Source organism: Peromyscus maniculatus, chromosome 6 (genome assembly GCF_049852395.1).
Source record: "Peromyscus maniculatus bairdii isolate BWxNUB_F1_BW_parent chromosome 6, HU_Pman_BW_mat_3.1, whole genome shotgun sequence".
NCBI lineage: Eukaryota > Metazoa > Chordata > Mammalia > Rodentia > Cricetidae > Peromyscus > Peromyscus maniculatus.
Genome location: NC_134857.1, coordinates 70,308,989 through 70,334,297, shown reverse-complemented (window position 1 = coordinate 70,334,297; position 25,309 = coordinate 70,308,989). Strand labels below are relative to the sequence as shown.

The 25,309-nt window shown below is 50.0% G+C and overlaps 1 protein-coding gene across 2 annotated transcripts in view; it reads left to right on the top strand.

The window, feature by feature from the left end:
• Il6r (interleukin 6 receptor) overlaps positions 1-24,772 on the top strand; it is a 54,395-nt gene extending 29,623 nt beyond the window's left edge. For both annotated transcript variants that reach the window (XM_042279401.2, XM_006976303.3), the window contains 9 exons: positions 1,526-1,762; positions 2,768-2,891; positions 4,909-5,093; positions 5,426-5,592; positions 6,143-6,284; positions 16,092-16,135; positions 17,078-17,144; positions 18,074-18,173; positions 21,239-24,772. In XM_042279401.2, the coding sequence (XP_042135335.1) occupies positions 1,657-1,762; positions 2,768-2,891; positions 4,909-5,093; positions 5,426-5,592; positions 6,143-6,284; positions 16,092-16,135; positions 17,078-17,144; positions 18,074-18,173; positions 21,239-21,470 (1,167 nt within the window). In that variant the 5' untranslated portion in view covers positions 1,526-1,656 and the 3' untranslated portion in view covers positions 21,471-24,772. The remainder of the gene's footprint in view (positions 1-1,525; positions 1,763-2,767; positions 2,892-4,908; positions 5,094-5,425; positions 5,593-6,142; positions 6,285-16,091; positions 16,136-17,077; positions 17,145-18,073; positions 18,174-21,238) is intronic.
• The last annotated feature ends 537 nt before the right edge of the window (positions 24,773-25,309 follow it).

Here is a 25,309-nt window from a genome sequence, read left to right as displayed (position 1 = left end):
CTAACACTGAGACTTCTTGTCCATTTGTGCATGCGGGGTTCACACCCAGGTGAATCATTTGTTCACCTGTGCATTTGTGCATACTGGGTTCACACCCAGGTGAATCATTTGTTCACCTGTGCATTTTGTCAGTTGCAAAAGGGTGCCTACATGTGCCAGGCACCGTTCTAGACACTGAGATAAAATAGGGTGTTTTTTAAAGTTAGGGAGTGGTTTTCTTTCTTTCTTTCTTTCTTTCTTTCTTTCTTTCTTTCTTTCTTTCTTTCTTTCTTTCTTTCTTTCTTTCTTTCTTTCTTCCTTCCTTCCTTCCTTCCTTCCTTCCTTCCTTCCTTCCTTCCTTTCTTTCATTCATCCATCCATCCATTTAGTGTGTGTGTGTGTGTGTGTGTGTGTGTGTGTGTGTGTTTGAGGTTTGAGACAGGGTTTCTCTGTGTAGTCCTGGCATCCTGGCTATCCTGGAACTTGCTCTGTAGACTAGGCTGGCCTTGGACTCAGAGATCTGCGTACCCCTGTCTCTGCCTCCTGAGTGCTGGGATTAAAGGCAGGCACCCCCACTGCCTAACTTATTTTTAATGTTGATTTAATAATAAAAAGTAAATAACAATATTATTGTGTGCGTGTGGTATGGGCGTGTACATGCCATAGCATACGTGCTCAGAGGACAACTTTTGGGAGTTGATTCTCTCCTTGCCCAGCTCAGATCCTCGGGCGTGCATGGCAAGCATTTTTCCCTGCTGAACCATCTTGCTGGCTCTGTGGTAAAGTCTTGATAAAGAGAGATTTGGATTTGGTTTTGTGACTCGTGTGACGGGTGCCATAATCGGGGAGTTGACACAAATAAAGGCTTAAATCAACTGGGACTCGGGCACACCACTTCGGGAAGGGGACCGAGGCTGAGACCTGAAGTGCACACGATGTTCTGCTGTGGGGATGGCATGGGAGTGTTAGGACCCAGGCAGAGCAAATCGGAGAGAGGGAGAGAGGGAGAGAGGGAGAGAGGGAGGCTCTGGAGGTCCACCAGCAGGTGGTGAGAGGAGGCTCTGAGGCCAGGCAGGAATCCAGAGGTGGGAGGTGCCCTGGGCCCTGCCGAACATCTGGATCTTCAGTCTGTGAGCAGGGTCGTGGCTTTGTTTGTTTGTTTTCTTTCTTTTTTAAGGCAAGGTCTCGAAATATAGCTCTTACTGACGCAGAACTTGCTATGTAGAGACCCATTTGACCTCAGCCTTGAACTCACAGAGATCCGCCTGCCTCTGTCTCCCAAATGCCGGGATTAAAGGCATGTGCCTCCACAATTGTCTCCTTAAAGGGTTTTCTAATCAAGGGAGCTGGATTGCTGGATTATGGCTTGAGAAAGTGCATTCTAGCAGACAGCTAGGTGGTCTGGGAGGCTTCTGGAGGCCAGGCAGATGTGATGTAGGCTGGACAAAGGGAGGACTCCAGCGTATTACCGTGGAGGCCTTTGAGGTCTCCAGATCACAAGCAAAGTCCTATTGCTGTGGCTCACTCTGTGTATTTTCTTCCCCAGAGGTGGCAAAGGGTACGGTGACTAGCCTGCCCGGGGCCACTGTCACCCTGATCTGCCCTGGGAAGGAAGCAGAAGGCAATGTCACCATTCGATGGGTGTACTCCGGCTCACAACACAGACGGTGGACGACCATGGGAAACACCCTGCTTCTGAGGGCAGTGCAGCTCAGTGACACGGGGAACTATTTGTGCTTCCTGGATGGCCACCTGGTGGGGACTGTGCCCTTGCTGGTGGATGGTGAGTTGTGCCCTCAGTGTCCTGGGAAGTGGTCCTTCGGCAGCTCCAATGTCCTTAACCATGCGCCTGCATTCCGGAGAGGTTCCCCGATTTATCCTTTAAGTTTGTTGGTTTTTTTTTTTTTTTTTTGGGCTCAAGAGTTTCGGGAAAGGGGCCACCGCTCTGCCTGTGACACAGGAACTTGTGGCTGCTGGTGGAAGCTGTGTGGCTGTGTGGCAGATTTAACAGCCCTGGACTCACAGCCAGGCATCCCGGCTTAACTCTTGCTACATCCCTCAGATTCTTCTGGCAAAATAAAGTGACCTTTATCATGTTTGTGGAGAGTGTTATAAAGGTGAAGTGTTTGAGGGTGAAGATTCTGCCCCCAGCACACACGAAACTCTCGGATGGCACACCCCGAGGACTGGCAGGTGAAGGGCTCCCTGGTCTCCCAGGAAGACTGTAGGTCCCATGCCCTGTGTGCAAGCCACATTCTTCTTTATCTCCCATAGTCCTTCTGGTGTCCCTGTTCATGTTGTATCAAAATCAGTTCATTTCAGATGAGGAACCTGAAGAGAGCCTGGCTCAGTCAAAGGCACAGGCTTCGCGTCATCTTTTCAGCCCTTTAGAGCAGTGGTTTCCAACCTTCCTAATGCCGCGAACTTTTAACTCAGGTCCTCGTGGTGTGGTGACCCCCACCCATAAAATTATTCCGTTGCTACTTCATAGCTGTGATTTTGCCACTGTTATAAATCATAATGTAAATATTTTTGGAGACAGAAGGTTGGCAGAAGGGTCGCGACCCACAGTTTGAGAACCACGACTTTAGACAGAAGCCCAAAGGGTGAATGGTGCCTTTCTTCCCTTGCTGGGGATCTGATCTGCTGGCCAGGATGTCCCTGGGAGAGTTGTGTCTCGTGGCTCCATGCTGAACCAAGGCGTCCCCTCGGCCGGGAGGAGTGATGGGTAGACAGAGGTGCCCAGGAAAGCCTTGCACTCCCTTCATCCCGCTGAGTTCTCTTTCAGTTCCTCCAGAGGAGCCCAAACTCTCCTGCTTCCGGAAGAACCCCCTTGTAAGTGCTACTTGTGAGTGGTTCCCAAGCAGCAGCCCTTCTCCAACGACCAAGGCTGTGCTGTTCGTGAAGAAAATGTAAGTGATGGGCGGGGCTGAGTGTTCATGTTTAGTTGATGCTCGCTGGGGTCCCCGAGCTGAGGGGGACAAGGTTGGAAGGCCTCAAGCAACTGATGGACTCACTGGACAGGGACCATTTTGTTTTTCTTTTTAGGTTTATTTTACTTTGTGCATAAGAATGTTTGGCTTACGTGCATGTATGTGCACCACACGCATGCCTATCAGATCCCTCTGGGGCCTATGGAGGGTTGTGAGCCACCATGTGGGTGTTGGGAGCTGAATCCAGGTCCTCTGCAAGAGCAACTAGTGCCTGCAGCCACTGAGCCTTCTCTCCAGCCTCAGGACCAATGTTTTAGCAGGAGACCTCTATTCCAAATCTGTCACGTGAACTGTGTAAGGCCTTGTCTTTGATCCTCACTTACTCCAAAAGTTTAAAAAATAAGTAAGTCAAAAAGAATTCCTTTGGAATAAAGGAACCGAGCCCCATGATGGGCATTGGTGTTAATTCAGTGTAGCTAGCCCAGCAGCTGTGGGAAACGGGTGCTCGGTTCAAGGAGACTGATTAATTTGCTTAAGGTCACCTAGCTAGAAAGTGGTTCTAGGTGGCCAGGAAGAGAATCCAATCCCAGAATGGGCTGCCCAATTTCCATCAAGGTCCAAAGGTTTTAGGTGTTTCCTAAAGAAAGTGCAGATGGCCCTGGGGGTAGGGTGAGGGCTGGAAGGGCTGTTATCCAACACTTTGACCCTGGAAGCCTTACAAAGGCAGGGGCCAGGGAGTGGTCATGGGTGGGGGGTGAGGTGCTACCCCTCCAGGCAGAAGTTGGGACCTAGGGTGGCTTCAGCCAGGGAGGTAGAGGAAGTGTTACAGTCTTCATCCCGAGCCTAGCCTGTTGAGCCCAGACATTTGTAATCAAGTTTGAGTGATCGGAGTATGTTAGCCTCCTTATTGGTTCTTTCTGCGGGTTCGGTTGCCATCAGTCAACCACGGCCCCAGAATATCAAGTGGAAAATTTCAGAAGTAAGCAAATGCACGTTTTAAGTCGTATCATTCTAAGTAATCTTATGAAATCCTGTGCAGTCCCTCCCAGGCTACCTGTGCGGTTGGCTGCACAGAACTCTTAGTCATCTGGTTGTTGGTGTTTGTGGGCATCAAGCCTGGCCCCAGGCAAGAGCGGCAAGAGCAGGAAGTGAGCAAGAGTAGGCGCCAGAGCAGAAAACATGAACGCAGATTCACCCGGGAGTAGCAGACACTCACTGTGTACCAGGGCAGAGCCTGGTACTCTCAGGTCTCAGGTCCCTCACTGAAGGGTCTGGGAAACACCCCCAGCACGTATGAGAGAACTTACATGTTAGTTAGGAAACCAGTGTGGTGACCAGCAAGGGTTGGGCCCAGCGTTCATACCTGGGTCTGAGGTTGGTTACTTGTTTCCCAGTGGCAGGAAAGTGGGAGGGGTCTCCGGCTTCCAGGTCAGGTGGGATGATGGTATCCGACTTCCCTTGACCATCCTCAGTATGCAGAGCCCCTCCCATCTCAACCCCCTTCCATGCGAGCTTTGAGCATTTGCAAAGCGTTCTGTATCACCCTAGGCCAGGTCTTTTGAGCACTGGGACGGGGAAGGACTTTTCTCATTCATTTCTGCATCCTTTATAGCAGGAAGGACAAGAGCCAGGAAGGAATTCAGAGGTCATGACACAGGACAAGAGAGAGACCAGAGAGGCCTTCTCCTCTGCTCCCCCTGCATTGGCTGGGCTTTGCCATAGACCCTATTGGATAGCTAGGTATTGATGCCTTTAGCATAGACTCTATCGGAAAGGTATTGATGCTTTTAGCATTCCCATTTTCTAGGGAGAAAAACAAACTCTTGGGTTGAAAAACTTGCCTAGAAACTAATAGGAGTCAACACTGGCTGAGCGGAAGCCCAGAAACTAGACACCAGTTCCCAAGCTTTCAATCCCTGGGCCAGACTTAAATTTCTCTTGCAAAAAGAACGGAAATTGCTAGAATGTGTGCGCCTCCCTCCGTTGTGTCCCACAGCAACAGCACCAACTCCAAGAGTGACTTCCAGGTGCCCTGCCCGTATTCTCAGACGTCCAGAAGCTTCTCCTGCCAGGTGAAAATCCTAGAGGGTGAAAGAGTTTACCACATAGTGTCACTGTGTGTTTCGAACAGTGTCGGGAGCAGTTCCAGCAGCCACGTGGCATTTCAGAGCTTAAAAATGGGTAAGCAGGTCCCAGCCCGCAGCTGCTTCCTTCTCTTGTGGGTATGTTCCTGATCTGCTTCCGGGAGAGGCAGGGAAGATGTGCAGAGCGCCGTGGGACTTTTGGGGCCCTCTCAAGATGAACACAGGGGTGCGGAGGGGTGGTCCAGTGAATGAGTTCTCGCCTACCAGGTGCAAGGCGCTGGGTTCCATTCTCACTACATAAATCGAATGCAAACATTTCTGGGGAGTGGTGTGCGCCTCGGGGTGGGGGTGTCTGCAGAGCTTTTGCGGGGGTCCCTTCTGCACCATGCTTGCTGCTGCTCAGAAGCCCTATCTATTCCTTCTCCACAGTGCAGCCTGACCCGCCTATGAATCTGGTCGTATCGGCCATACCTGGAAGGCCTCGCTGGCTCAACGTCAGCTGGCAAGACCCCGAGTCCTGGGACCCACGTTACTACATGCTGAAGTTTGAGCTTCGATACCGACCCGTGTGGTCAAAGACATTCACCGTGTGGCTGGTAATTAATTCATTTCCTTTTTTTTTGGAGACAAAGTTTCATCCTGTAGTAGCCTTGAACTCCTGATAATGCTCCCGCCTTAACCTCCCGTTCTGTAATTACTAAAGTGAGCCTCTATGCCCAGATCAAAACTATTTCTAAACAGAAAAATGCCCCCTAGATCCTTGGGGGCAAGTAGGACACTAGAAAAGAAGGGGGATTCTGGGTCTGGCTCTGTACCGTTCCTTCCTTCATAGTCTTGGGTGAGCCGTTTAATTCTGGGAGTCTTGGCTGTGTCTTTATAAATGAGACTAATAATGCCGGGCCCCTTCTGACCGGCCTGCTCGTGAGAATCAGAGCAAAAGGATAATGCCGGGGTCTCTGGAAAGCAAGGGCTGCAGCTTGAAGGGGGTTCTCTAACCCACAGTGACGGAAGCCCGCGTGGCTGAGAACAACTCCATCTCACTCAGCCTGTCTGCCAAGTGGACAGCAGGGTGGTCAAGGGTACCCTCTCCCTGTAGCGTTGCCCCACCGGGGCGCCCGCCGGGACTCACCATGTCTCCATCCTCAGCTCCGGGCGGCCGAGTACCAGTGCATCATCCATGATGCCTTGCGAGGCGTGAAGCACGTGGTGCAGCTCCGTGGAAAGGAGGAGCTTGAGACTGGCCAGTGGAGCGAGTGGTCCCCGGAAGTCACGGGCACTCCTTGGATAGGTACCTGGGTCTGCACGGAGGGAGGGAGGTTGGGACACATCTCAGCAGTCCAGTACTGTGTGGCAAACCACGCTGAGTCAACACCCCCAACCCCTTCATTTTATTTCTTCATTCAGAGAGTACTTCTTTTAGTCCAGGCAGGCCCAGAACTTTCCACACAGTTAAGAAAACCTTGAGTTTCTGATTCTCTTGGCCTCCACCTCCCAAGCACTGGGTCAATCGTAGCTCTTGTCTGCGTGTCTTACCGGGTCACTGATGCTCTGAATCCCAGGCTCTCGGACCTGGAGGGGCAAGTCTAGCTGCACTCGTGAGTTGGGAGCTCACTAGGGGCTGGGCCCTTTTCTCCTTACAGGTCTTCCTTCTAGTGGGCGAGCCTCAATTGAGGGCAGCAGGGAGGGGGGCGAGGGCAGAGGATGGGAGGATCTCCAAAGAAGATCGTGCTTAATTGACTGATGCTAGTTATCGTTAGGAAATGACAAGGTGGTCATGTTTGGGGGGAATTATTGAAATCTCCCAAAGCGTGCATGTGAGTCACTTCTCACTGTTAATGATAAAAGTCTGAACAGTCGGCTTAAGGGCAAAGGGACTCTTTTGACTCTGAGTTTCTGAGGGCTGGGGCTGGTTGGCCGGTTCCATTGCTTTGGGTCTGAGGTGGGACAGAGAAGGTGTGACAGACCAGAGCTGCCAACCTCAGGCCAAGGAAGCAGGAAGCAGGAGAAACAGGCTAGGACAAGATGTCCCCTTCAAGGGTGTACCCAGTGACCTGCTTCCTCCAGTCAGGCCCCACCTCCCAGTTATATCAGATTATGATTCCAAGCCAGGTATGTTGGCGCACGCCTTTAATCCCCTGGCACTTGGCAGGCAGAGGCTGGTGGATCTCTGAGTTTGAGGCCAGCCTGGTCCACAGAGTCAGTTTCAGGACAGCTGGAACTATATAATGAGACCCTGTCTTGAAAAACAACAAAAAGAATAATTTGAAAAGAGGTTAAGTCAGAGGCAAAGCCTCAGCTCTGTACCGCATTGTATTGAGACGAAGCCTACATACAGCATGTGAGTGTTGGGTATACTTCATATCCAGACCTAACAACATGCTTCTGATAAAACAGATTCCAGGAAGATAGTAATTATCGGCAGTTTGTTTTGCTTCAGGGCTCCACAGGTAACCCACGCTGTTCTCTAACGCAGACTCAGCCTCCCAGTTTGAGAGATTACAGGCATGTGCCGCCACTCTGATCTTCTGAAATTTTTATCAGTTGATACATGTCCATGGGAAAGAAGTACAAGGACTCAGGATTCTGCCCACCAGCTGGTGCCCGCTTTCCTGGAGTTCCATTTGGAGTGTTTCTTCTAATGTCCTTCTTAACTCCAGACCTGAAACTTGACGTATTGGCTTCTCCTTTTGCTCCCTGATAAACCCCACTTGAGATGGTATCTACTGATACCTTGCTGTGAAGGGTTAGTATGGCTACCTAGGGGACCAGCCCCCAGATAGCTCAGGGCTCGAAGGGAAATCCACACAGTCTAGACTTTTTGCGTACTAGACTTTTCTATCTGAGGGGGTTAGGGAAAAAGACACACACACTCTCTTGATAATTTCCTTCTTTATTCTCTATTCTCTGTTCTTTATACTATGTGTGTTTTTCTACAACTTACATACCCCAACAAAATCTTTCAGGCAATACAGGAATCACAATATCGTTACATTCTATTTTTCAAGTCAATGATTATAATGGATACAGGTAAAAACATGTTTTTCATCTCCCTTACATGATTAAAAACAAAGTCACCCTAATAACCCACATACATTACATCTAAGTAACTTGTTACAGATTAACAGAACATGAACAAGCAGAACGCATTTTTTTTTTTTCTCAGCCAACTCTTTTGTTGGCAGGCTGCATATTGTGGTTACAAAGAAAGAATCAATCACTTTATTATTTATCTTGAAAGGTCATCTTATAAGGAATCTTAAAGGAATCACAAACGTAAGATTTTGTGCATAGAAACGATCAGTACTGTACTTTAGGGTACATATCCGTTCATCAATAGTGTTTTCTATCAGGAGATTGAGGGTAGGGATGGGTACAAGGAATTAATCACCACCTTTGATCATCAACCAAACCTAGCAAGGGAAGAATGCTAGCTAGCAACAATTGGGCTGCTTTGTGTTGTTGATCCTAATCTAATGAATCTATACTTGAGCTATGTGTCTTTGTGAGCTCTAGATTGTTTTCTGGAGTTTTTTGTCTTAAGGCTATTATCAAAGCATCTGATTTAACCTGAAGGTATTTTAAAACTTTGTTTCAGCTAATGATGAGATCCTGTTTCCAAACAACTATAACAAAAACCCACAATTTTTTTCTTTTTTGATAGTGGTACAATGTGCATGACTTAAAGTTTACTTTAAAAACTCTTGCAGGAGATTTTTGAGGTAGAGCCTCATCATGTGTTCTAGGCTGTCCCAAGCTCTGGTTTTACATCACTACAGGCATGTACCACCACCCATTTGTGTGTGTGTGTTGGGAGGCCAGAGGTCCACCTGCTGTAGTTCTTCGTGGACCGTCCCCTCTCATTTTTTGCTATAAGCGTTCTCCTTGGCCGGTGTTCACTGAGTGGGTTAGGCAGGTAGAGCAGAGAGCCCCTGGGATGTCCTGACCCCATCTCCCTAACCCCCAGAGCTGAGATCACACAGCCATGTCCCCACGCCTATTTTGGTTTTTTTTTTCTGACATGGGTTCTGGGGGATTCAACGCAGGTCCTCAAGCTTTCAAGGCCAGCCCTGATTTTAACCTTTGTTCAGTGGCATTAAGTACATTCCTAATGCTGCCCACCGGTCTCCACCCATCTCCAGGTCCTTCGAATCTTGCAGAATTGGAATCCCACGCCCTCAAACACTTCCCATTCCCCTCCCTCTTCCCTAGCTCCTAGCAACGCGCATTCTACTTTCTGTTTCTGAATTAGACTATTTTAAACACTTCAAGTAAGTGGGGTTGTACGGAAACCTTTTGTGTTTGACTTACCTCACTCGGCACAGTGTCTTCAAGGTCCGTTCAAGCTGTGGCATAGGCCAGCATTTCCTTCCTGGTAGAGACTGGGGAACATCTTGCTGTACACAAACATCATGCTACATTTCTCTGAATTTGACAGTAGACACTTGGGCTGCCCCTGCCTTTTGGTGTGTGACTGATGCTGCTGTGAACCATCTACTGATTACTTGAGTTTCGTTCTTCTGTGTATATACTCAGATGTGGGACTACTTACTGTGTTACATGGCAACTCTGTTTTTAGTGTTTAAGGGATGGCCACACTGCTCTAAGTGGCTGTTCCACTTTGACTTCACAAAGATTCCCCCACTCTTTTTGAGACAGGGTATAATTCTTTCTGACATAGAATGAATGATGTAGCCCAGGCTGGCCTCAAACTCATAGAGATCCTCCTACCTCTGCCTCCCATGTGCTGGGATTCAAAACCTTCCATTTTCCCTTCAGCTTATTAATACTAATAATACTACTAATAATAGTAATGTTCTGTCTATGTAAATCTCTGTTTCTGTCTGTCTGTCTGTCTGTCTGTCTGTCTGTCTGTCTGTCTGTCTGTCTCTCTCTCTCTCTCTCTCTCTCTCTCTCTCTCTCTCTCTCTCTCGTGTGTGTGTGTGTGTGTGTGTGTGTGTGTGTGTGTGTGTGTGTGCGCGCACGCGCGCGCGTGCGTGCGTGCCTGGCCTCAATCTTCTTGTCTCAGCCTCTCTAGTGGCCAGGACTACAGCATCTACTCCGTCCCTAGTGTCCACTTTTCTTTCTGATTTGTTTTGTTGAGCTGGCCTACAAGCGTGCACCACCACACGCCACTATTTATCTCCTTTAGAGAAGTGTCTCCTTATGTGGAAAGGTCTAAAAGCCCACTGCCTCAGTTTCCCCGCATTAGGAAACAAAAATTGACAGAGGAAAATGGGGAAGGAGAGTCTAAATCCACGCCACCCCCAGTACCTGTGACCGTCTCGCCATTTAGATGTAAAGCGTATTAAAGGAAGGAAAATTAACCGAGAGACAGGCAACAGAACACCAGAGAACCTGGCCATGGCTCCTCCATTGCCTCTGTTTGCTACAGAAAGAGTTATCTGTTAAGTCTGGGCTGAGGACAGTGGGGTCTTAAAGACGATGCTCCATTTTTGAAAGAGGAGTGGGTCAGATGGCTTGTGGGATGTTGTAAGAACCGTAAGAGTCTGCACTCACTGGGGCCTGGAGGAGCTCCTTGTCCCTCTGTCCATTCCTCTGAGAGGCAAAGAGCGGAGGTCTTTCTTCCGTCCTTCCCTCTCTCCCTCCCTCCCCACCCTCCTGTCTTAGTTTGGTTAGTGTTGCTATCTTAAAACACTGACCGGAGCCAGGCAGTGGAGGCGCATGCTACACAGAGAAACCCTGTCTCGAAAAAACATTAAAAAACAAAACAAAACAAAACAAAACAAAACAAAACAAAACAAAACACTGACCAGAACCAACTTGAGGGGAAAAGGGGGGCTATTTATTTATTTATTTATTTATTTATAATCTGGCTTCCACTTCCACGTCACAGTCCCGCACCAAGGGAAGCCAGGGCAGGAACCAAAGCAGAGGCCATGGAGGGGTGCTGCTTACTGGCTTGCTCTCCATGGCTTGCTCAGCCTGCTTTCTGACCACCTGTCCAGCCCTCCTACATCAGTCATTAATTAAGAAAATGTCCCCACAGACTTGCCCATAGGCTTCAGCATTGTCTCAGTTGAGGTTCCCTTTACCCAGATGACTAACTTGTGGCTTGTGTCACCAAATATATATATGGTTTCGCCATATAGTTTTGGTGCCTGTCCTGGATCTCTCTCTGTGAACCAGGCTGGCCTCGAACTTGCAGAGATCTGCCTGGCTCTGCCAACCGAGTGCTGGGATTGAAGGCGTGCGCCACCACCGCCCGGCCTACACACACACACACACACACACACACACACACACACACACACACACACACACATCTCTGTGTGTGATATATTTATAGATAAAAATGTTATAGATAAAACTTGCTATGTAGTTCCGGCCAGCCTTGATCTCTTTGAGCTCCTCCTGCCCCTGCCTCATATTTATTTATCAGTTTACTTACTTATTGCACCTGTGAGGGTCAAAGGTCAATTTGTGGTTATTGGCTGTCTCCTTCCTCTTTGTGTGTTCTGGGACTCGAACTCAGGTCCATCAGGCTTGATGGCCAGCATTCTTACCCACTAGGTCATCTTGCCTGCTGGCCTCAGCCTCTGGAGTGCTGGGATTCCAGGCGTGGGCCACCGTATCTGGCTTAATGTCCTCACTTTGGAGGTCAGCTTCAGTTCTGACCCCGGCATGCCTGGTAAACACACCAGTTTTTCAGGTGAAAAGGATGGGAGTTAGAGGGAAAGGATCTGGCAGTATCTCCTCTCCTGCTGGGGGCATCAGCACGAGGTCACGGTAACTGTCAGGGCTGGGGGTGCCCCAGAAAGCTGAGTCCGCGTGGTCCTGCAGCTACAGGTGATTTTGTTCCTCTCCACAGAGCCTTCAGAGGGGCTGGTGCAGCAGGTTCAAGGGATCTGGGCTGCCCTCCCCCACTTCCCCCCTCCTGCCCCGCCCTGCTCTGCCCTCCCCCACTTCCCCCCTTCTGCCTCATGTGCGCTTTTCTCAAACCTTCCGTCTCCTCCTCCGGGGCTCCTCGGTGTTCCTGCCGCATCACCCGCACCTGGCACACAGCGCTCCTCTGGAGTCAGAGGGTCTGTCTCCGGTCTGAATGCTGGCGCTGTCCCTTGCTGGTACGACTCTGGGGAAGTACCTAACTCAGCCCCAGTTTGGTTATTTGTCACTTAGGAGTACAGACACCTGCCTGAAAAACACCCAGACCTAGCACCTGCCTCCCAGAGCCTCCAGGCTTCAGTGACTCGGAAGCGGCATCACAGTGCAGGCTGTGAGCTGGCTTGTACCCAGGACTCCAACATCTTCCCCACGCCTCGTGCCTCCAGCCTCCCCAGTACCAGGATTGCAGGGGTGTCCCCCAGGCCAGCGCCACCCCGTGCAGTGCTGAGGGTCAAACTGAGTTACATCTCCGGATCCAAAGTGGATATTTTTGTTTGTTTGTTTGTTTGTTTTTGTTTGTTTGTTTGTTTTTCGAGACAGGGTTTCTCTGTGTAGCTTTGTGCCTTTCCTGGAACTCACTCTGTAGACCGGGCTGGTCTCGAACTCACAGAGATCCACCTGGCTCTGCCTCCCGAGTGCTGGCATTAAAGGCGTGCACTACCACCGCCCGGCCCAAAGTGGATATTTTAAAACTTTTAAAAATGTTCATTATTGGAGCCAGACAGACTTGGTTTAAATGCCACTTTGGAAGCTGAGGTGATGTTGCTGGAAGAGACAAGGGGATTGTCGGGGCTGGCTGGCTGGCAGCCTAACTCCAGATTCAGTGAGAGACCCTGTCTCCAGGGAAGCAGACAGCGACAGAGCAGGGAAGGGAGGGAGCAGGAGGTGACAGAGCAGGGTGCTCGATGTTTTCTGGCATCTGCACACTTGGATAGGAACACACACACACACACACACAGAGAGAGAGAGAGAGAGAGAGAGAGAGAGAGAGAGAGAGAGAGAGAGAGAGAGAGAGAGAGAATAAATATACAAAAATTACAGCTTTGCCACTTTCTGCTAACTTTGAGAAAATTATTTCCCCCTTTCTTGCCTCAGTTTTCCCATCTTTAATTGTTTTTTAATGTTTCTTTTCCCAGTATGTGCTGTGTATATGAGAGTAGGCATGCTTGCTACAGATGACAACTTCGAGGAATTGATTCTCTCCTTCTCCCCACTAAGTTCTGTGGGTGGACTTTGGGTCTTCTGGTCTATGACTAGGGCTTTTACTGAGCCATCTTGCTGGCACACTCCATACCTATTTATTATTTTACAATTTTATTTGATGTGTATGGGTGTTTTTGCCTGCATGGATGTATGTGCACCACATGGGTGCCTGGTGTCCACGAAGGTCAGAAAAATGGACTGGATCCCCTGGAACTGGACTTACAGCTGATTTGGGGCTACTGTGCGGGTGCTGGGAACTGAACCCAGGTTCTCTGCAAGAACAGCGAGGGCTCTTAACTGCTGAGCCATCTCTCCAGCCCACTCCCCAGCTTCAGATCCCAGCCAGGTGTGGTGGCTCACACCTGTAATCAAGCGCTTGAGAGGCTCAAGCAGGAGGATTGCTGTGAGTCCCAGGCCACCCTGGGCTTCAGAATGAGACCCCGTCTCAAAGATCAAAACAATGACAAAAACACCAGGCGTGGTGGCAGAGGCAAGAGTCTAAGTCAGCCTGAGTTACATAGTGAGTTCCAGAAGAGTTGAGCTAAAATGTGAGACTTTGTTTCGGAATCAAACAACAAACATGAGGAGGGAGGGCCTGGTGCTTCACACCTGTGACCCCAGCACTCATTCGAGGTCAAAGGTCAGCCTGGTTTATCTACCTAGTAAGTTTTTTTTTTTTTTTTTTTAAGATTTATTTATTTATCATGTTTACAGCATGTATGACTGCAGGCCAGAAGAGGGCACCAGATCTCGTTACAGATGGTTGTGAGCCACCATGTGGTTGCTGGGAATTGAACTCAGGACCTCTGAAAGAGCAGCCAGTGCTCTTAACCTCTGAGCCATCTCTCCAGCCCTACCTAGTAAGTTCTTAAGTCGTTGTAGGCGATAGAGAGCCCTTGTCTTACAAAACCAATCCGTCTGTGCACACATGTGTACAGTCCCTGGTGGTGGGATTTGATGGGGCTTATTGCCAGGGTTCTGAGGCCCCTCGGATGGATGAGCCTGAAAGGTTTCATGAAATGTTGAACTTGATGGGCTGAATGGGCATGGTGGTTGGGCATATTTTTCTGTTTACTGCTGCCCTCCTGGTTTTAGCTTTTGGTTTTGCTCTTTTTGTTGTTTATTGTGTTTTTCCAGGCAGAGTTTCTCTGCGTAGCCCTGGCTGTCCTGGAACTCGCTTTGTAGACCAGGCTGGCCTCAGAGACCTGCCTGCCCCTGCCTCCCGAGTGCTGGGATTGTGCCACTATTGCCTGGCTGAACTGTTCTTTTTAGGCTAAGCTGGGAGGAGCATAAAAGCATGAGATGCCGAGTCCTTGCCACAGTTTGAGGTTCGTTTATGAGTTAACTTGCTGTGTGAACTTAGACAAATTGCTTTCCCTCTCTGGGCCCATTTCCTTTATAGACAATGAAGCGGGTAGGTGGGTTCTTTTTCCAGCACCTCCACTGTTCCTGTGTGGTTTTCTTTCCTTCTGGAGGTAGCATAGCCCATTGAAACTTCTCTCCCAAGCAGAAACAGACTCACCCTCTCCTCTGCCTCTTAGTGATCTGTTACTCTACTCCTGGGTTGGGGTGCTTCATGTCTTATGCTTGGTGGTATTTTTAACTTCTTAGTGGAAAATGCTGAGAGGACAAGAAGATCTGAGTCGTTCCACCCCTTGCCCGGCGAGGGCCAGAGCCAGGTCCCCGGGGCCCAGCTCAGCTTTGATTCTAGGCCACCTCTTGCCTCAGCTGTGGAAGACAGTTCCCAGGAGGGAGTGGCCTCTGCCACAGCTGTCCCCACCCCTCTTTATCAGGGTTTCCTTCACCCATCCCAGGCATGAGTCACCGATCCTTCATGTATTTTATTGCAAAAAAGGCGAGCTTAAGGAATTACTGTTAATAGCGTTTATATCTTGAGATATGTATCCTTCTGGCTTTTCCCTTCCTGTGAATGTATGTATTGTAATATATAATATATGATAATATAAACATGAGTTTTAGAAACTTTGGATCAAAGCATATATCTTTTTTTCTATTCATTATATTATATCTTCAATGTTTTTTAAAATATATGTTTTGAAGTTTTATTTTTTAAAGATTTATCTCCTCTTTTTTTCATTTTTGTTTTATGTCTGTGGGTGTTCTGCCTACACCCTTGCCTGTTCACCACACGTATGCAGTACCTACAGAGGCCATCTGGAGGAGCTTCAGGTGGACTGGAGTTCCAGAGGGTTGTGAGCTGACATGTGGGTGCTGGAAATCAAACCCAGGTCTTCGGGAAGAGCAGCTGGTGCTCTTAACCACATCTCGGTCTCTCCAGACCCCTTGAAGTTTTTTTGTTGTTGTTGTTGTTTTTGTTCTTAAGTACTGGTTGGCCTGGGATGCTCTGTGTAGACCAGACTGGCTTTGATTTTCTACGGTCTGGGCTTAAAGACACGCACCCTGAAGTTTTGTTTTCAGTAGATACAGAATAATCAGGCACATTTGTGGGACCATGTAATGCTTTGATACACATTTACATCATGTAACACAAAACAGATTTTTCTCCAGGCTACTGTCTTATACGGGTCTATCATAATAGACATGGCTAGTCCTCTAGTTTGGAGAGTTCCTTATTCCCAGATTCTGATTTTAAAAAATAACATTGTGTGGCCCAGTGGCAGTGGCACACGCCTTTAATCTCAGCCCTAGGGAGGCAGAGGCAGGAGGATCTCTGTGAATTTGACAGCCAAGTCTACATAGAGAAACCCTGTCTCGAAAAACCCCAAACCAACCAACCAACCAATAAACAAACAAACAAACAAACAAATAAAATAAAGGGATTATATGTTTTGTCTTTGTTTTTGAGACAGGGTCTCCTCTGTACTTGCCGTGAACTTGAGGCACTCCTTCCTCCTCGGGTTCCCAGGTGTTAGGATTCAGATGTGCCACCATATCCAGCTCATTGTGTTGATCTGACTGGGTTCCAGGGTCCATGAGTCCCTAACACAGCCCTTCTTTCTCCCGACAGAGCCCAGGAGCACTCCCGCAGGGATCCTTGGAAGCCCCACACAGGTGAGCTTTCCCAGAAAGGGCCAGGACATGCACTGCCCCACCCCAGAATGTGGTTTCAGTGCCATTTGGGTCTTCTAGAGTGTGGCTGTGGGCCGGTTCCCTTCCCTCAAAGCTGTAAGGCGCCATCTGCCTGGCTCTGGTGGCTACTGCTTCATCCTGAGCTGTTTGGACACCACTGACAGCTTGCTTTGAGACCAGATTCAATTTATCCATGGCCTCCCCTGTGGTAGCCTGGTATCGTGAAGTATTGGAAAGAGGATTATGTCTGAAGCTGCTTAACGAATTCCTTTACTAATCCAATTTCCCACCCAACTCTATCTCCCTGCGTGGTCCTTAATTCCCTCAATACTGAGCAGGAGCCTTTGTTCCTCTGCCCCCCAAAGCACAGAGAAGGAGGCAGAAGTCTGGGCCTCACATGCAGGCTTCCCAGGGCTTCCTAGAAGGGATGTCTTCATGGGGCTGTCCTTGTGAGGCTTTTCGGTGCCTTTACAGGCAGAGGCAGGTAAGTTCTTTCCTCCAGGCAGGTCCTAAGGAACTGACGCTAACTGAGGACTGGCCACCTTCTCCACGGTGTGGGTAAAACCTCAAAATCGGCTCCAGAAGCAGAACTTCAGCCTGTCTGGACTCAGAAATCTGCCTGTCTCGTAGCTAGCTAGTGAGACGTGGAGCTGGGGTGCTGGGATGGGCTTTTTCCGGGAGGCTCCCACTGCACCTGGCAACAGACCCCATGGACCGCTGCTTTGTTTACCGAGCACATCTCCGTGCCTTTGGCAGAGACAGGGGCGGAAAGAACTCTTCCCCTGGGGTAGGGAAAGCGAGCCACACCAGTGACGGTTATGAAAATCGGGCCCGGACAGGTTCCGGAGACCGAAAGGAGGTGGTGGCTTTGAGGAAGTGCGGATGAATGTCGAGCAGGCTGCTGATGAGGGTCATCTCTCCTAGGTCTCTGACGAGGACTATGACGATGAGGAGGATTGGTACAGTTCTCTAGAAGCAACAAGCAGCCCGGGTAAGCCCCAGTGTCTTGGTCTTCCTCTGGCCTGCAGGAGAACTCTCACTTGGAGCCTTAGCAGAGGATCAGAGGCAACAGCAGTCTTCCATCGTTCTCTGTAACTCGTTGCAGTATTTAGGACCGAACCCAGGGCCTTGAGCATGCTAGCTGCGGCACCAGCTCCTCTTTCATCACTTTCCTGTGCCCGTCTGATGTTGTCTGCTAAGACACAGTGAGGCCCATGGGAAGAATAGAGCAGCAAGCCGACTTGCAGTCAGTCTACAGTCTGACTGAGCAGACTATGGTCGGCATTGCTGGAGACGGAAGTGGAGGATCCGTGGGAGGAGACCCTGTTTAGGGAGTCACCGGCTTTGTGTGCAGAGACGCACCGGCCCAGCCAAGAGTGTGGTCTCTCATTCGACTCATAAAGGTTTCTAGGGACTGGGCCGCAAAGGGTCTCGGCAAAGGTAGACGGGATTTTGGGTGGGAAGGGAGATCAGGGAAGAGCTCTGCAGGAGAAGGGACGTGGCATGTCTGGAGCTTGAATGCCAAGTTGGGGATAGACACAAGATGACACCCCAGGGGAGACATGGCGCCCAAATGCTTGTCGAAAGTCCTTGAGTCTCGAGTCTCGCTGGCCTGCTCCCCGTGGATCTACCACCACGGAGTCCTCCTCCGAGTCTCTTCTCTCATGTGCCCTCTGCCTGGCAAAGGACACCGGGCAGGCCCTCGAGTTGGCTGCCAGCAGAGAATCAGCCCCGTATCGCCTGTGAGTGGTGCAGCCATTCTGCAAGGAGCCTGCGCAGTGGCTCTTGAGATCTGGCTTTGGCCAGCGAGTTGGCAGTTTAGGTACCCGCCGACCGACTGACTGAATCTTCCCTCCTCCCTTCCCTCTCTCCTACCCTTCATCCTAACTTCCTTTTCTCTACCCGCCCCCTCCCTCCCAGCCTCAGCGCAAGAATCTTCCTCAGTATCGCTTCCCACATTCCTGGTGGCTGGAGGAAGCATGGCGTTTGGGTTTTTCCTCTGTGTCTGCATCATCTTGAGGTGAGATGGTTCCTGGGGCTCGGTGCTGTACTCTGTGTCTTAGCTTTCATCTGCCCGGGTGGTATCAGAACCTCATCCCTTTCTTTATTCAGCAAATGAGCACACAACACACCTGCTACACTTACAACCACTCTGAGTCCTGGGTGCTGCTGCAGGAGGCCAGGGACAGGGCAGGTACTGTCTAGTGAGGAAGCCAGTCCCTGACACGGAGGCGCTGACGTGGCCAGAGCCACAGTAACACAGCTGTGGTAAGGAGGAGATGGAGGACCTTTGGCAGAGAGGTCTCCACACGCCAGCTCCCGGGGTCCTCCCAGGGGCCCTGAGCCGGCTTGACAGCTCACACAGCCAAAGACATCAGGCTGTGCTCAGCCCGGGGCTACTCCTCTTTGATCCTTCCCTCCTTTCCTTATTTTCAGTGTGGGAGTTCAAATCCAGGGCCAGGCAGGAGCTCTGACATTGAGAACTGTATCCCTGGCCCCAAATTGTGATTTCTCAGCGAGGTAGTGAGCAAACTGTTGAACGGCTGTGCCGAAGGCGAGGATCTGACTGGGCTGGAGCAGCTTTACACATGGGGGCCAAACAGGAGTGTGCCCACACCTGAGATCTGCCGCTGGACGCCTCGCCACAGGCACAGACTCAAGGCTTCTGCTTCTGGTTCTGCATTCGTGTGTGTGTGTGTGTGTGTGTGTGTGTGTGTGTGTGTGTGTGTGTGTGGTCTGCTGTTACTTGCCACATTTATTCTGTGTATATAACTCTAAATTCTGTGCTCAGTAGTTAAGAATACTTGGTGTTCTTGCATAGGACCTGAGTTGGTTCTCAGTACCCGCTCTGGGTGACTTACACTACCTGTAGCTCTAGCCCCCGGGGATCCAATATCTTCTTCTGGCCTTTTTGGACACCTACATTCACATGCACATATGCACCACAGATACACGTGCATATAATTAAAAATAATTTTTAAAAAATACTTCTAAATCCTACCTTTTTAAAAAGTATCTTCACATTTTTTTGTAAATATTTTCACTTTTTGTTTTGCTTTCTAAAGACAGGGTTCTCTGTAACCCTGACTGCCCTGGAACTCACTTTGTAGACCAGGCTGGCCTCAAACTCACAGAGATCCGCCTGCCTCTGCCTCCCAAGTGCCGCCACGTCTCGCCCAGTTTCACACTCTTTGTAAACCTCATATTCACTAGCAGTAAGTTTTTCTTGTAAGGACATAAACCCAGTTAACTGTTAGCAGGGATTGGAAGATATTTTGCATTGATAAACAGCACTGTGCTTTTAAGCATCTTTGTGCTTACAGTTCTTCCACGTTTATATCATTGTCTTAGGGTTCCATTGCTGTGAAGAGACACATGACCAAGACAGCTCTTATAAGAGAAAGCCTTGAAGTGGAGGCTTCTTTGCAGTTCCAGAGGCCTAGCCCTTTGCCATCACACAGGGAGTATGGAGGCAGGCGTGGTGCTGGAGAAGTCCTTGAGAGCTACATCCTGATCCACAGGCAGAGAGAGAGAGAGAGAGACAGAGACAGAGATAGAGACAGAGAGAGAAAGGAGAGGCTGGGCCTAGCTGGCTTGGGCTTTTAAAACCTCAAACCCACCACTAATGACAAGCTTCCTCCAACAAGGTTGCACCTTCTGATCCTTCTAATCCTTTCAAATCGTGCCACCCAGCATTCAAGTATGTGAGCCTATGGAGGCCGTTCTTATTGAAGCCACCACAGTCACTTTTAGGGTATTTTCTGAGAACACGAATTCCTGGGTCAGAGGGTCTGAGTCAATCCGTCCATGGTGTAGCAGTGTAGCAGAACTCTCACAGGGAGAACTCCACTCAGCGACTGGGCACACTCCCTTCGCACGCCTGCTGGGCTCTCTTCCTGCATCCAAGTAACATTCTGCAGATTGTTTATGCTGTTTGCCTAACAGGCCAAGAGCCAACGGCAGATTCAGAGCCAGCTATCAATCATTTATCATAACAAGAACAAGAATAGCCTGCTGGTACGGAAAGAAAGCCCAAGAAAAATGCCCAAATCTTGTTTTTCACATCGGCGTCCGCTCCTCCCTCACAGCCCTTCCTTGGGTAGTTGGCATGTGATGGAATTGAGTGGGGGTCACCTTACTCCCCACGTTGGGGGTCCGTACACAGCAGGAGGTCAGCTGTAGAGGAGGAGGTCAGAGGAGAAGAGGAGGCCCTGGTCTAGCACCCCTAGAAAAAGGGCCCCTTGGGAAGGAGCCCCCCCCCTCACCTCGGCAGATCTGTATCTGCGGCTCAGCTTTCTTCACGCCGCCAGCTGACTTTCTCATGGTTGCTGAGCCTGGCCTCGGGCCCAGATAGCACGCTGAGGAGGCTGTGATCAGAGCGATGTCTATCTCCTTCCTGCCTGCCATTGACTTTCCTGTCAGATGAGTCAACGCGTGCCCGGTGGTGCCCTCCTCGGAGCATGAAGTCTCTCCCTCCTGGGGTGGGGTGGGTGGAGGTGTCTGGAAGTCTGAGGATGGGACTGCTGATGGCACAGGACAGGAGAGAGAGAGAGAGAGAGAGAGAGAGAGAGAGAGAGAGAGAGAGAGAGAGAGAGAGTACAGGGACCACACAGCCTGCTTTCTGCTACTCATCGCAGCCTGTGAATGATCTGCCTCCTGCCAGCCTTAGTTGGACCAAGTTCCATTTTCCTTCCCCACTGAGAGAATATTCTCCTTCTCTTTTTTTACATGAATGGATAGCGAGCCAATGGTACGCGCCTGCCTCACGGGCCGCCTCTGGCACAGGGCAAGTTAAGGGTCTGTCCGGTGACTTCTGGAGTGCGTAAAGGGACACTCACATTTCGTTCCCTTTGTAAATGGGGCCGGTGAGATGTGGTCTTGGTTTGGAACCTCACCAGCTCTTCAGGGTGTGGGGAGTCCTCTGATGATGAGAACGTGAGAGTCAGTCGTCAGCATTTCTGTAAGCTGAGCGTGGGCATGCCTAGCAGCCAGGGCGGCCAGCTGCTGCTGGTGTTTTTCACTGCGACATTGGCCCGAGAGGAAGCTCACATCTGCTTGTTTGCTTTTGTGTGTGTTTGTCTAAAGGCTCAAGAAGACATGGAAGCCCCAGGCCGTGAAGGAGAGCAAGAAGAGTTCTCCCCCGCCATATTCCTTGGGGCAGCTGAAGCCGACCTTCATCTTGGTCCCTCTCCTCACCTCCGCAGGGTCCCCCGACAGCTCTAGGCCTGACAATACCTTAAGCCACAGCTGCCTGGGTGTCGGGGACCTGCAGATCCCGTATGGCACCAGCCATAGAGACTACTCATTCCCCAGATAGACGTCCGGATGGTGCCTGGCAGCTCGCACGGCGTCAGGAGATGGGCACACATGTTTCTCACCGCCATTCCGGTTCACTTGGGTCCCGGGTGGGTGGGGGTGGGGCTGCAGCCCCGTTTCCCACAAGAACCTTGCAGAAGATTCGGAACGGGTCAAGACTGGTGTGCTGCATGCTCCAAAGGAAGGGCTTGTGAGGGACACAGGCCCCCGTGAAGAGACCCGCGGGGACTCTGGATAGAGGTGCTCGTCATCCACAGCCTTCACAAGCTGCACCCTCAGCATAGCCTCAGGTAGAGGTGCCAAAGGTTGCCCCAGTTGCCTAGCTCTGGCTCACTGCCCTAACCCACCTTTTAGCTTGAACTCTTAAAATCCAAGCGCCTTTGACATTCTCTTTTCCGAGGCCAGTGAGGCTGGGGAGGGAACTCGTTCCTTCCTTCCTCCTCAGTACCTGGAAAGCCACTGGAAAAGCAGCTGCAAGTCCCGGCTGCGGTGACTGATAACTCAGGGCCTGATGGTTTTAAAGGGAATGACAATTAGCGTCTTATGAGCATTTTCCAAATGTGAATGATGATCCCAGGCACTGCTGACTGTAGAAGTTTTATTTCCTTCTTTGATCTCAGGACTTCAGGAGAAGAGAAGCAGAAAGGAAGTCGGGAAGGACAGATGTCCACTGTCCCTGTTGTAGTTGAGGGGGACACAGCCTCTGAAAACACGTTTTCTGCCCCCCACTCCCAGGGGAGGGATGGTGTCAGTGAGGACCTCAGCCAGGGCAGAGTGCAACTGCTTTACCCCGGCCTTGCCCATACTGGTTTCAACTGGACCTGAGCTACTAGAAAAGATGACATTCATGCAAAAGGAAAACCTTAACTAGCAAGAAAGCATTTTTATTTTGCTTTTCACGAAACTGTTTCCTGAGCCAGCTGGTAGTGGCGGTGGCGCACGCACGCCTTTAATCCCAGCATTTGGGAGTCAGAGGCGGGAAGATGTCTGTGAGTTCGAGGACAGCCAGAGCTACACGGAAAAACCTTTCTCAGAAAACAAACAAACAAACAAACAAAAGAAAACTGTTGCCTGTTTCTCTTGATTCTGGAAGAGGCCACTCACTGTGTGCTTGTGTGTGAGCCACCCCTGGGAGTGGGGGTGGGGGACGACACAGTGGCTTTGTTTAGCGCAAAAGCCAAGTCAAGTGAACATCGAGAAAAACGACTGTGTTCTGTAACAGAAAAGACTTCAGTTTCATTCTGTATCTTTTTTTTTTTTTGGCCTAAAAAGTACAAAAATAGTCTGTACTCGGCTCCAGGGAATGAACGCTTGCCAGGCTCAGGAAGGAAGGTGTCCGCTTCCTGTGATACCTCACTGCCACCGTGGCCACGCTACAGAGTCCCTCCTTCCAGTCCCCTCCGGCTTCTCCCTGGGGCTTTGAGAATTCCGTGATATTAGCGGTCACCCAGGAGACAGCGAGCGGTGCTGTGATTAAAGTGATTTTGCAGTCATTAATTCGCCTGTTTACCAGATCCCAACACCTTGCTAGTGGCCTACCTTTTCGGAAAATGCCACCACCACGGGACAGGTGGTGGGGCTCAGGAGTCGTCAGTGTGCTGTCTGCTCTGCCGCGCCAAGGTGCCGCTCTCTTAAGCAGGTAGCTGTTTCCTTTTCGGGTTTTGTACGTTTCAGGGCCTGTGCTGTCTTAGAAAAAGGTGTAAGTTGACAGAAAACAGGCAGGTATTCATGTCTTTTTTTTTTTTCCCTCCTTTGCTAAGTTTCTGGGACTCAAGAGTAGCAAAAATGCTGTGAAAGGGAAATATTAGAAATAGCGATCTTCAGGGGATAGGTGAGTGTGCCCACGCACACACGATTCTTCAGTTCTTCACATGGCTTTGCCCACACCCTGTTACCAAAGCCAGGCAGAGCGAGCTGGTGGAAGATTGAAATCCAGATATCTCATTATCTCTGAAAGCCAAAGAGCTTTGATCTCCAAGTTGTTATTGCTTTCGCTATTATTCTAACAGGACAGCCTCCCCGCCCCGCAGTATCAAAAGGATGCTTTTTCCTTTTTCCTTTTGACTCTCAATAAGCTAATGCCAAGGAAGTCGTTCCATCTGAGCTCCAGCGTCGCCCAGTGCACACAGGTATTGGCCCTCAGCTGCTTCTGGCCTCAAATCTGTGCTGGCTGAATGCGTGTCTCCATCCTTGGGTTGTTCTTACTGGCGTTTCTGCAGCCCCACAGGCCGGCTGCCTTGTCCACAGTATCATCATCACTAACTGAACACCTGCAGTCAGCAACCAGGCAGCCAGATGTGGAGGGTTTAGACATGGGTTAAACATGACCTCCCCTGCATGGTAGGAGGAGAACTCGTACCGGCTCAAGTTCTAAGGTGATCTCTGGTTCTTCTGGCTTTAGTGAAATAGCTTTGAAACCTTTCAAGCATCGGCTGTGCGCCCGAGACGTTTGGTGACTGAGTGCTTTTTTTCCGTGAGCATTTTCTTTGCAGTTTCTCGCCTGACTCTACGCTCCCGTTGAGTTTTTGCCATGTCCCTGATGTCTTGGGAGAAAGGAAACTGGCGTGGGGTTTACTCCTGGAATTGGGTAGGAGCCAGTGTGGAGCCGAGCCCAGCAGGGTGGGCCAGGGTCGGCCATGCTCTGCAGGTTTAAAGAGCGCCTGGCTCGCTTGACTCCTTCTTCCCCTAGCAGTTCTGTATGGCTGACCTATTTGGGGAGGATTCCCGCACTCGGCTGCAGGTGGAGGTGAGAAACCTGTCTTCATTTGGAGAGGCAGGCTCATCCCCAGAACCTTTGCCATGCTACAGCCGACAGCGAGACTGTGGCTGGAGGAGGCAGGCCGGCTGGCGCAGGCCCTGGTACTGGGGAGGGTCTGCCAAAGGTCTTTGCAGCCCTGGTGTGGTTGGGTGCCAGTTCCAGGGAGTTTCTATGACAACCTTAATGCTTATTAAGGAACACTGTCAGTTTTGTGACCATATGCTCAGATGGAGAGCTAGTTTGCAGGGAAAGCTGGTACAGTGTGTAGCAAGCTGGAACGGACAGAGACTTTCTTGGCTGGAGATCATACCCTTTAAGCAGAATACCTCAGTGTTATATGTGTTTGCTTTTGAAACAATGTTTTTAAGGATTTTTTTTGTTTGTTTTTTAATTTTTTTACCCCTGTGTTACCTGCAAGCTGATACCTAAGCTGTTTCTGCAAAGTAGTCTAATACTTTTTTTCAATGCTTTTTTTTTTGGGGGACCACTGTTTGCTTTAAAGTGGAAATTGTAGCTGTTTGAAATAAATCCTTTCTAAAACTGCACTTGGCGTATTTTTGCTTTGGGAACCTTTTCATTAAAAGGAAAACCTGTGTGATTAGCGGGGAGTAAAGAGTGCGGAAGGGTGAACTAATGAAGTAGGAGTATTTTGAGCGGCATAGTAATCCTGACACTAGAAAAGCAGAGGCGGGATGATTTCTCCCAGTCTGAGGCTAGGGAGACCCCGTGTCACCTACACACACACACACACACACACACACACACACACACACACACACACACACACACAGTAGCAATTTCTCAAAAGGCTTTAATTAATAAAAGTTTCCCCCAAACCAAGCCCTGGGATTTCTGGAAGGAGGCTCACGTGTCTGTCACATTTACAATGATTGGCATTGCCAGATCGTGGGCATGTTGGGAAGGAGAAGGAAAGCCCCTCTACTTAGGCGTCTACTGGACTGTGGAGGTGACAATGGCATCCTGAGAGCCACCCTGAACTCTTGGTTATCAGATGGCTGAGTCTGTCCCCACTGTAAAGGGTCTTGGACAAGAAAAACCTGAGCCCCAGCCATCTCCATGTT